The sequence below is a fragment of the Ischnura elegans genome, chromosome X, assembly GCF_921293095.1.
Source record: "Ischnura elegans chromosome X, ioIscEleg1.1, whole genome shotgun sequence".
NCBI classification, from domain to species: domain Eukaryota; kingdom Metazoa; phylum Arthropoda; class Insecta; order Odonata; family Coenagrionidae; genus Ischnura; species Ischnura elegans.
In genome coordinates, this window is record NC_060259.1 from 24,098,937 (window position 1) to 24,109,987 (window position 11,051).

At 38.8% G+C, this 11,051-nt stretch overlaps 1 protein-coding gene across 1 annotated transcript in view; it reads right to left on the bottom strand.

Annotated features, from left to right (window-relative positions):
• LOC124171628 (solute carrier family 41 member 1-like) overlaps positions 1 to 11,051 on the bottom strand; it is a 151,456-nt gene extending 140,405 nt beyond the window's left edge. Inside the window, exon 1 of the mRNA XM_046550829.1 lies at positions 10,966 to 11,051. Within this exon, the coding sequence (XP_046406785.1) occupies positions 10,966 to 11,036 (71 nt within the window). The 5' untranslated portion in view covers positions 11,037 to 11,051. The remainder of the gene's footprint in view (positions 1 to 10,965) is intronic.

Here is an 11,051-nt window from a genome sequence, read left to right on the forward strand (position 1 = left end):
TGAAAGGATTTTCTCAGAATTTCGGATCCCTAAAGCATCATGGGCAGGCTACGGTCGAGGGGTTTAGGAAGGTCATGCACGTGCAGCGACAGGCGCCCACGCCGAATGGTTGAGGATTTGCGACCCTCCGTACTTACTGGCCCGACAATGCTGGTTTTACAACCTTACCAGTAATGACTCTTTTCTACTTCCCCTAATTCATCGGTAGCTATCCCATGTTATGCTTTTTACACTTTTTTGTCTCTTTTTGCCGACCCTTACCGCCACTTGTTCCGACAAATGGAATTCTTAGTTAGGGTTTTTCGGTTGTTTTTGCGTACCACATCCATCAGTTGTCCTAGAGAGAGTGTCGAGTGAACATCCACTATAACACTGGATTGATCTGTTCAACGTCAGAAGCGCTTTAAAAGAGGATATAGTTACCTACTTGTTCCTGGGAACCAAAGCCTCCTTGCACCCGCCTCCCTTTCGTTGTGACTTCAATAAGTGTTCGTCGCATCCATCGAAAAAGATTTTACTTTCCACTGTAGCGAGAAGCAGTTCGAAGTTAATTAAAATTTTTAAAATGATTCCTAGTTGTAGTCCGCAATTTTTTTTTGCTACCCATGTAAGAATGATGATAGTTCGGTTTTCGATGGAACTGATTACCTGATATTTTTTAATTTCTTTTTGATTCAAGTTTTTGACAGTGAAATTATTAGCTAGTATTTCTTCAATATTAAAATTATAAATTATTATGGTCTCTGCCACTGGTTTACATTTATGTTGCATTGCACTCAACTACTTATTATTTGCGGTGACTTTATGGTATGTACCCTTATCTGACGGTTTTACCCTTGGGTCTTCGCGCGGAGGCCGCGTGCGGACGGTAATAAACCTAACGGTTCGCGCGCTTTCCTAGCCCTTTTCACTCGGCGGCTGCCCACTTGTGTCCCCAGATTTGTTCTTTTACTTTGAACACGTGCAAATTTTTCCAATCTAGAAATTTAATTTTCCCAAAATAAGCCGTCTAAGCGATTGGCTCGCTCATTTCTAGCCGAGTCAGTTTCCTTTCAGTATTCCTTGTCGAATTGCCGAAGGACGTCCACAGAGTAGTTGCTCAGTTATGGATACAACGACAGTGACTAGTCAAGATTTACATAGTGTCGTCTTGGCAAATAGAGAGGGAACTAATCACAAAGTTTTTATACATGGAGCGGGAATCGTGAAATATGACATTCTTCCTATTGGGCAGCTTTCCGAAGAGGCATTGGAAGCCCGACACAAGGATTAGAACATTAGAAGATTAGAAAAAATCGGGTAAAACATACCAGAAAAGTTGACTTTTTGACTCAAAATTTACCTTATGCAAAACTATTTGATAGCTTTAACGTTGTTAGCAGTAGAAAAAATTCTATTTTTCCCTTGATATTTCCTGAGCAGAAGATAGGCGTGCCCCTGTAGAGTATGCTTCCCGCATCACATTCGCCTATTTTAATTGTTATCGCCCTTCTAAACAACATTTTGGCCTACATAATCCTAAATAAATTAAATTGCACATTTACAATAGGTACACAATTTGTAAAATGTTTCGTTAATTTACTAATAACTTATTGTTAGACTCTAGCGACTTTTGGCCAGCTTTTTTCTATTCTAGCCCACTGTGCGACGCGGCATCAAAATTTATCCTCTATTAAATTGATGTCTTTGCATTCGCTATCATTCATTGAAGTTTTCTTTGAAACTGTGAGATTATTGCAAGGAGATTAATAAAGTTCAAAATTATCCAAGAGACTAACCCTACGGTCATCAACAGGCGTGAATAGCAAATACGCTGAAGCGACATAGAAATGAAATCAAAATAGGATATTTAGTCCGATCAATACCATGGCAAGCGCTAGTTAGTTAGACTGGCCAAGACTCACTAGGAAAAACAGCCCACATATCTAAAAGTAGATAAATGTATTTGAGTGTCTCAATATTCAGTAGTAAGTATCACTTCAGCTTTTCGGAATGCATGCCGCATCATTCCAAGTAATGAGGAATAATTATCGGGCATTATGCCGGGATAACCAACAAAGCCTAACGGAAATTGTACAAGAAAGCCATTAAAATAGTTCTCATTGTGTATAATGACGAAATAAATCCCGAAAAGTGGGGAAATCGACTCTCATATTGCAAAAACTATTAAAATTTTGGAGTGCGTCCAAAATTTAGGCAATATGAAGTTCCCTTCTACGGAAATAATATTTTGAGAACGTATGTCAGTAAAGATCGTAGAGTACATGAAAAATCTATTCAAAGTATCACCTTAGAATGAATGAAAAGCTCGGATTACTAAAGCTCGGGATTCAATGATGCTAGTCTCAAAAATTGGAGATTAGGAGATCACTACTAGCAATGTGAGCGAGGATTGGCGAACTGGAGGTGAAACGCTTGGCTCGTTCTCGCTGTTAACCCTTCTTAAGTCGAAAATAGAAAGACATAATATAAGTTATATAGCATAGTGAAAAATGCGTTTAATCGAACACGTTTAGAAAATTAGGCTTTGTGTGAGATAAAGGAAAATGCATATAGTATAAACTTGTGTGTATAAAAAATAGGATTACGCTTTTTAGATACAAATAGGACGAAGTGGAATATCTCGTAAAATAAAAAAAAAACAATAAGTCCTGTGATGAGGCCCGAGCTACACATTGGGTGGCATAACTTGCCAGGGGATATGGCAAGTAAATGGAGCCGAGGGCCTCATTACTTTCCTTACTCCCCCTTCCCTAAAGACTAGCTATGCGCCCACCTTTAAGGGATTATATTTATATGTACCTTTCGGGATTTAAAAATTGGAAACCTCATTCCATGAGAGGGACTTTTTGGTTTAAAAATAACAATCGTTATTTTTGCATATCTATAGCTCCTCAAACTGTAAAAGATTAATGCAACCGTACAATTATCGACCATATATTTCGTATTAAAGGGTGACGTATGAGTGTATGCCATGTGATGTATTGGATGTTTGCCCCGACGTTTCGTGACCGACTGCTGGTCACGAAACGTTGCACAGTGGGCTAGAATCGAAAGAAGCTGGCTAAAACCTCAAAAACGATTTTTTTGAGAAAGGAAGTTGAAATTTCGCCTGCATATTCTCAAATAAATTGTGCATAACTTACCAGATTATTTCTTTCCTGTGCCTTTACGTGAACAATATATTTGAGTATCTTGTATGACGTTGGGCACGATATGGTGGAAGTTCTTAATATTATTAAAATAAGAAATTGCAATATTTCCACTGAGTTTTATTATAACACTACGCGTTTCGTCGTTACAAACAATATTATCAAGTGTGAAAAGATTAACAAGATAATGTTGTTTGTAACGACGAAACGCGTAGTGTCATAATAAAACTCAGTGGAAATATTGCAATGTCTTATTTTAATAATATATTTGAGGTCAAAGTTGAACTAATTTAGTGAAAACGACCACCCTCGAGCTTTTTTCGATTTTAGCCCACTGTGCGTCGGGGCAAAAATCCGCTATATCACGCTGCATAGACCCATATGTCACTCTTTAACCATAAATCGCGAACGCTTTAACCAAGAAATACATATATTTCAGGTATATCATCATTTTTTATGTTGCTAATTGAAAAAATCTTATCGAAATTCCCATTGCCAATGAGGATTTAGCACAAAAGGTTGTGAATCTACCAGGGTTTGAAGAGGTCCAACTAAAAATTGGCCAATAAAAATAATCATCCGTTGAAACAACGAAGGATTTTCTAGCGTCATTTTTCACTCCAATGAGTACAATGAACAATATAAGAAAACTCATTCACAGCGAGGGAGAAAAATTTTATTTGATGAATATGAACTTATTCGTGCGTTAAAAGATTTGACTCAATAGTAAGAGTCAGAATGTGGGAATCAGAAAGCCATACGGGCTGCTCAAAGTCCGAGGAGCAGCAAAAATGTAGCACTCTTTTTGGCTCTAGAGAGATTTCATGCATTGCAACCTGAATGAAGAACGCATATTTAGCCAACGGAGCTAACGACACAATGGAAATTGATAGTTTTCTGCTTCCTCGAGTTTTACCGTATTTTTAAATTTCAGATTGATAAGGGAACAGCCCGAGCTGTACACCCAAGCTAACTATGCAAGAACAACACCGAAGGAATCATGGAACATTTGAGGTCACCTCCGAATTTCAAACAACAATGGAGCCTTCAGAGGAAACTGGAAAACTGTAATTAAAGCAGGGATTTGTCCACCTCAATTCCACCAAAAATCAAAAGGCAAGACCGATAATTTACTCGAAATACCTCATAAAGAATATAAAGCAATCATGAATGCAATTACGCGATTTTAATAGTAACCCGATGACTCGTCATTTAAACTCCAAATATGTTATTATTTCATAAAACGTAAGCAAAATTTTCAGTTTACTCATGATATTAGGTATTATTTCAATGTATGGTAGTATATTCTGCGGTGTGTACCGAAGAATAGAAGAAGAAAGGGCGCTGTGGAGCACCAAACGCTGGAGAGAGGTGGATAAGCCATGTATTCACCGTCACTGGTCAACAAACTGTGCTAAGATTGCTTTGACGCAGCTCTCCACTCAACGGAAACGAGGACCCAGGGCGGGTTCGCGGGGTCACACTCCTGAGGGCCGAGTCTTTAAGTCCGAGACTTTTCTCCCGCGCACCTCGGGATGGGAAGAAAAAAGGTTTAGAGACGCCGCCACGATGAGAGCCCGAGGACGCCGATAGGGGTGGAAGGAGTAGGATAGGGAAATCCCAACGCCGACACTGGGGCGGCGTGGGTCACTAATAACGAAACGATAATTCAATTTTTCTACGGAAAGGAAAGATTTTCCTATGGAGAGAAAAAATCCTATGATTTTCCGTAGATGGTTCTCCACTAAATTCGCCAGTCTTCGTTTTGCGTTACTGACATCTACTTTTCCCCGGCGATTGTCTTCATCAGGCCGTCATGTTTCATGATACGGCTGATTAGGTGGTATCATCTTCTTATCATGTCTTTACGGGGATTACGTTCTCTTCTACTCTTCTTAGAACTACCTCATTTCTTAATCGATCGATCTATTTGATCCTCATCACTCCTCTGTAGCACTACATTTTGAAAGCTCTTGATTTCTCCGCTTCCGTCATTGTCCATGCCTCACTTCCGTAGAGAAGAAAACTCCACATGAGAATTCTAATAAATTGCTTCTTTACTTCCATGCTTAAATTTCCCAACGTAAGTATATCTCTCGTCTGATGGAATACTCTCTTCGCCTGGGCTACTCTACTGAAAAATTTTTCTCGCTTCTTCCTAGTTCTGCTTCTCAAATAACAGAATTCATTCGCCTCTTCCAGTTTTTTTTTCCTCCACATTAAAATATAAGTCCTGACTTCTTCTCTTCTGTTGCATCGTTATATCTTCGTTTTCTCTGTGCTTATTTTCAGGTGACTTCCACCCCTGCCCATATTAACCAGAATCTTTTTCAAATCCTACTCTGCATATGTTGTGATAGCTATGTCATCGGGAAATCGTTGTATGCTAATATTTTCTCCATGTATATTCCTGACGCCTTCTCTTTGGATTACTTCATGGCATTCTCGATGTGAACATTGCAAATACACGTGTCAAAACACAGCTTTGTGTCAATTCTTTCATAATTCCTGGTCCTTCACTGATGGGTCCTGATTTTATAGCCACTACTTGGTTTTTGTATTAACTGTGGATGATTCTCCTGCCTTGGTATAGAACCCCTATTTCTTTCAGGATATTAAGCATTAAGTTCCTTTCAATGTTTCCAAACGCCTTCTCTAACTCTATTACTGCAACCTAAAAGCCAATCTTTGAGAAGAAGAACAGGGAACTGAAATTCACAGCATGAGATACGCGAAATTCGCGAAAAATAAGATTCACGCTCAAGTTTAGGTTAGGCCGGCGCTTATTTTAAAAAAATCATCCCATTTAAGAATTCGTGGTCTCAAAATGTGCGAATTAGCAAGAAAAAAATTATAAAAATAGTACCAGGCTCGTGCGACGTCGGATAGCCATAACTAAATGCAATTATTTTGAGTGTTGAGTTTTTCAATCTGGATAAAACGCTAATTAAGGTAAATATGATATTTAAGAGTCCTTTGGGCAAAAATTTCAACCGTTTCGTGGTATTTTTTTTCTAACCTAACGCTTGGTTCGTTGGTGGTATTAAGACTTTCGCAGGGTGCCGAAGGATCGATTACTAATCATTCTAGGTATTATCTATAATCGCGGCTTATCTTTTCTATGCGTGAAACCATATTTTGAGGAATTTTTTTTGCCTAAATTACAAAGGTATTCAGAAGGAAACACTGCCGCCAGAATTATGGCAATAGATTGCCGGCATCAGTACCTCGACCTGAGAGTACCTACCAGAACGAAAGTGATACTTATGTTTCAAAAGCAAAAAACGTGATGAGTCGCTGGGAAGAAATAATCATTCCGTTAATAATAATTTACATCAAGGGCGTAACTATGATGAACTTAGATGAGAGGGATAGAAACCTCGCCCCGAAACCCAAAAATAAACAAAATATTGATATCACAGTAATCCTACTTGTTTGAAATACAGCGATTAAACGTTTTGCTCTTAACTAGGCCTCTCTAATTAATTTATATTAGAAGTTTATTTGCATAATGAACGCACCTATTTCATTAATATACCCAATATAAAGCAGCATTTCGTGTCTTTATACCCGGCGTGGTGTACTATTCAATCTGATTCATCTCCCGCCCAAAAGTCAAGTCGTAGTTATACCACTGATACACATCGTACCCAAACGAGAAAACAGCTATGGACCAAGGAAAGATCAAGAAGACATCGTAATAGCATACATTTTTATTTTTAGCTTAAACCCCTACATTCACCGTAAAATAGTACCACGGTTGTGGAAAATAGCCCCAATGAAAAATTTAGCTTAAAAAATGAGCCCACATCTTGCGGGTCTCAGCTCATTAATCACCACTTCATAAGGCCATAAGAAAACCATGATGACGCCAGTTGCAAGTAATTATTTGAAATTAATCCGAAAATGACGCTACATTTGCACGTGAAAATCCGCGCTTGATGTATGAATATATAACTAAGCGGTTTCAGGCCTACAATTTTTTCCCGATATTGATTTCGACCATCAGTGGCGCAGCGAGGGGGGGGGGGGTTTGGGGGATAAACCCCCCCCCCCAGTGCTCAGAGAAATTTTTAAGTTTAATCCATTTTACTTATTTGGATCAGTATTACTTATAGAATAGTGCTAGGATTTATCAAATGTCCCTTAGAAATCCGTAAAACTCGCCATTTTGAACCATTACTCTTAAAATTGCTTAAAATTAAAAAAAAAGGAGGAGGGCACCCGCAACTCCTGCTTACCCTGGTGGGTATGCAATACCCCCACTCCCGTAAGTATTAGTTGCGCCTAAAACCCCCCCTACCCGTAATTCCTAGCTGCGCCCCTGTCGACCATTACTACCTAAGCAGCGTATGTACTTCATCCTACGCAGCATCATGAAGACACAACAATATTGAGAAAGCCTCGTAGTCTCAAAATTCATCAACGTCCAGTAGGGTCGAAATAAAAATACCGTGCGGGCTAAGCAGCATCAGGCCGCGGCTGTCTTCGGATGTCGGGCAACACGCGGGGGGCTGAAGGTGGTTACGTCTATTTATGCATATTTATAATGTTAATGCATAACCAGATCTCAATAGAAATATTCATCCAAGATTATTAATCTTCGGATATTAATTTAAAAATTAAATAAAAATAGTGCATATTTTTTCACTGCAATTATTGAAGATTCACGGAATTTCCTCCCATATTTTAGTATTTGTAACGTTTATTTAAGTGGTAATTGAACACAAAATGATATTTCGCCCTCATATTTTTATCCTCTTGATGGAAGCAATATTACATGCATGGATAGTATCATATAATATGGATAATTTGTCAAAGTATCCAAACTAATTGCCGTCCCACATGCCGCATTTATATTCTGCCCGCGCGAACTGCAGAAAAATTCAACTGGATCACTGCCCGTCTCAGTCCGTAACCAGTCCGTTGCGCTTGCGCCCCTTCGCCGATTCATGATTTGCATACCTGCAGACCAATCTCTTTCTAACAGGGCAACATGAATATATGGTATGACAAGTGAAGCAAAACTCCAACTGAATTAATTGGGACCGGATCCGATTCGCAAAGCCAAATATGCGGATAATTGGATAATGATATCATAGAGTAATAGCATAGGAAAAAATTTATTTCCTATTACTACATAGTAATTATATGCTATTTTTTAAGAATTTATATCCCATTGCCGCAGACTCTTTGGTAATAGGAAACAAAATAATTTCCTCAAATAGAGAAAATAACTGCACTGAAAAGAGTATGAGTGTATTCTATTAACTTGCTAATAAAAAAACGTTGTAACTAATGACTGAATAGTAAAAACATATAAATGTTTGGTTATTTTTTTAGTAAACCGAACAATTGACGATTAATGCAATTCAATAGGACGAACTGTAATTCAATAGCAGGAACTATGGATGACACGGCATATAGCGTATCTATAAGGAAGGCATATATAATGAATAAAGAGCGAACATTAATGCCATCCATTACTAAGGAAGTAAAATTCCATCTACAGTGCATTTTCAAAGTTAACCAGAAGAAATATTCCTGGATGTAAAAATCCAAATGTGGCCGCTTTGAAACAAGAAAGAATGGTCTGAGAACCTAATGCATCAGATTTTATCGAACTCAAAAGTCCAAAGGTTTTGACCTCTTTTCTGGAAACCTGGAGCGGGACGGATGGGAACTCCTCAAGGGCTTTCAGTTTGAAATAAAACTATCCATACTCAGAGGAGTATGCTTAAATATCATCAACGTGTCGCCGTAAAAGGCCGATGTCAATCACAAAGGAAGGCCTCACGTCCTTCAAGGCACGGACACCAGACCTCAGTAGAAAGGGAATAAATCAACAGCTTAGCAGATACGGTTTTCCGAGAATCCGCACAAATTTTAGCAACCCAACCAGAATACTTATACGGAATACTAAAATTATTCGATCATCCGTCGCTATCTTCGAAATCCTACTGCACCCCTCAGGAGGACTCTAAAGGTTATAAACCGTGTCCACAAGCACCCTTGGAATTTATGCGAATTCGTCACGCTACCCGTTGACCGACGGTCAGTAACGTGGTCTGACCGTCGCGTCGGTTAGTAACTTCCTTAACGAGCAGCGACCTGGCGAAATGGGTTGCAGTGTCGTATACAGATTATATATCTGGGGGGAAGTGGATTTTTAGTTAGATCCATACTGTCAATATTGAAACAAGCATTTGCAATTTTCCACTGTTATAAAATTTATTACGGCCTAGGTCTTAATGCTACTAACTCATTTTCAAGGTGATGAAGTTTGACATTGTAGATGTAGCAACATTGAAACCTAGGTCGTAATAAATTTTATAAGTGGAAATTTTCAAGTAGGTATTTATTCAAATATGGAAATTTTCCACCCCATCACGCTTAAATCTTCGGATTTTATTCTGCACAGATAAGGTTAAGTTCTTTGAAATAAAAGCACTATAATTTTTTGTTAAAAATAAATTTAAGATCAAAATATGGAAGTACGATAGTATTAATAGGGAGGCAATACTACGACACCTCAAAGCGGCAGGCGGTAGTAAACTTAAACGCTCAAAATTTCGTAATTCGGGGGGGCGAACCCCCTGCCCCTTCTTCATATACGGCCTCGAGGGATTGTATTATATCATGTAAGACATCAAAATTAGGCAGATACAAACATGACCCTAATCCATGGTAGAAATCAACTTAGGCAAATATTTTCGAGCCAATCAACTGCAAGTATAACATTTTCCTCATTCTATTTCCAACAAAAACTCAATTTTACAAACTTTCGGCTTTTTACGCAGAGTCCGCTGATTAATTTCACAGCGATGTTGAATCAATCAAATAAAAAAACAACGATGCGCCAGATGGTAAAAGAGGATCATGAGGAAATGCTATTCCTTAGAATAGATTAGCACTTTATCTCCGACATCGGTTATAGCAGCAGTACCGTCAACTGAGGATTTCGAAAAATGAGAGAAAGAAGCATTCAGTGGAGCAGGGGAAAATTTCACTGCGCTAATACGAAAGTTGGTACACCCCCTTAAGCAGTGGCGCTGCGAGTGGGGGGGGTTTTGGGGGATGAAACCCCCCCAGAGCTCACAGAAAATTTTTAGGTGAATCTATTATAATTAATTGGATTAATATTGCTTACAGAATAGTGTGAGGATTAATAAAATATCCCTCAGAAGGCCGTAAAACTAACCATTTTAAACCATTTATCTTAATTTTTTTCTGGCGGAGGGCTTCCGAACCTCCCGCTTATCCTGGCGGGTATGCCATGCCTCCTGACCTGGTATTAGTTGCGCCCTAAACCCCCCCTAGCCTTAATTCCTAGTTGCGCCCCTGCCTTTAAGAGGGCAACGGGATGTGCCGTTCAAAAATCTCTGCGGTGAACAACATTGCGTTTGCTTGAGAAGACAAGATGATTATAGCGATCTGATTTCAAATACACTCATAGGTTGTAATAATCCAACATCTATAATCTACCAATCGCCTGACTCGCAAAGAGTAAAATAAATAAATAATTGGGATCAAACCACAATCACCAATTTTGGAGTAAAATATAAATATTCGGATAACATCGCCAACAAATATAAATGAGAGTGCCGCTGACTCATATGATGAAGCACCAAATATAAGAAATAACAACTAATGATGTAGCTATAAGGACGAGTTTTGCGAACGACATTGTTAAAATCTGGTAATAAAAACAAGTGACGTTCATCCAAATAATTAAATAGCAATTTTATAATTGGGAAAAGGTGGCCACAAGATCAAAATCTCAATCCCGGCCCACATGCAATTCATTACTAACCGTGAATTTCTCAGTCTTGACCATAGACGCGACGGGGTGGAGGCAAACTCTTCAGCACCGTTGTTTACCATCTTGGACAATAAGTA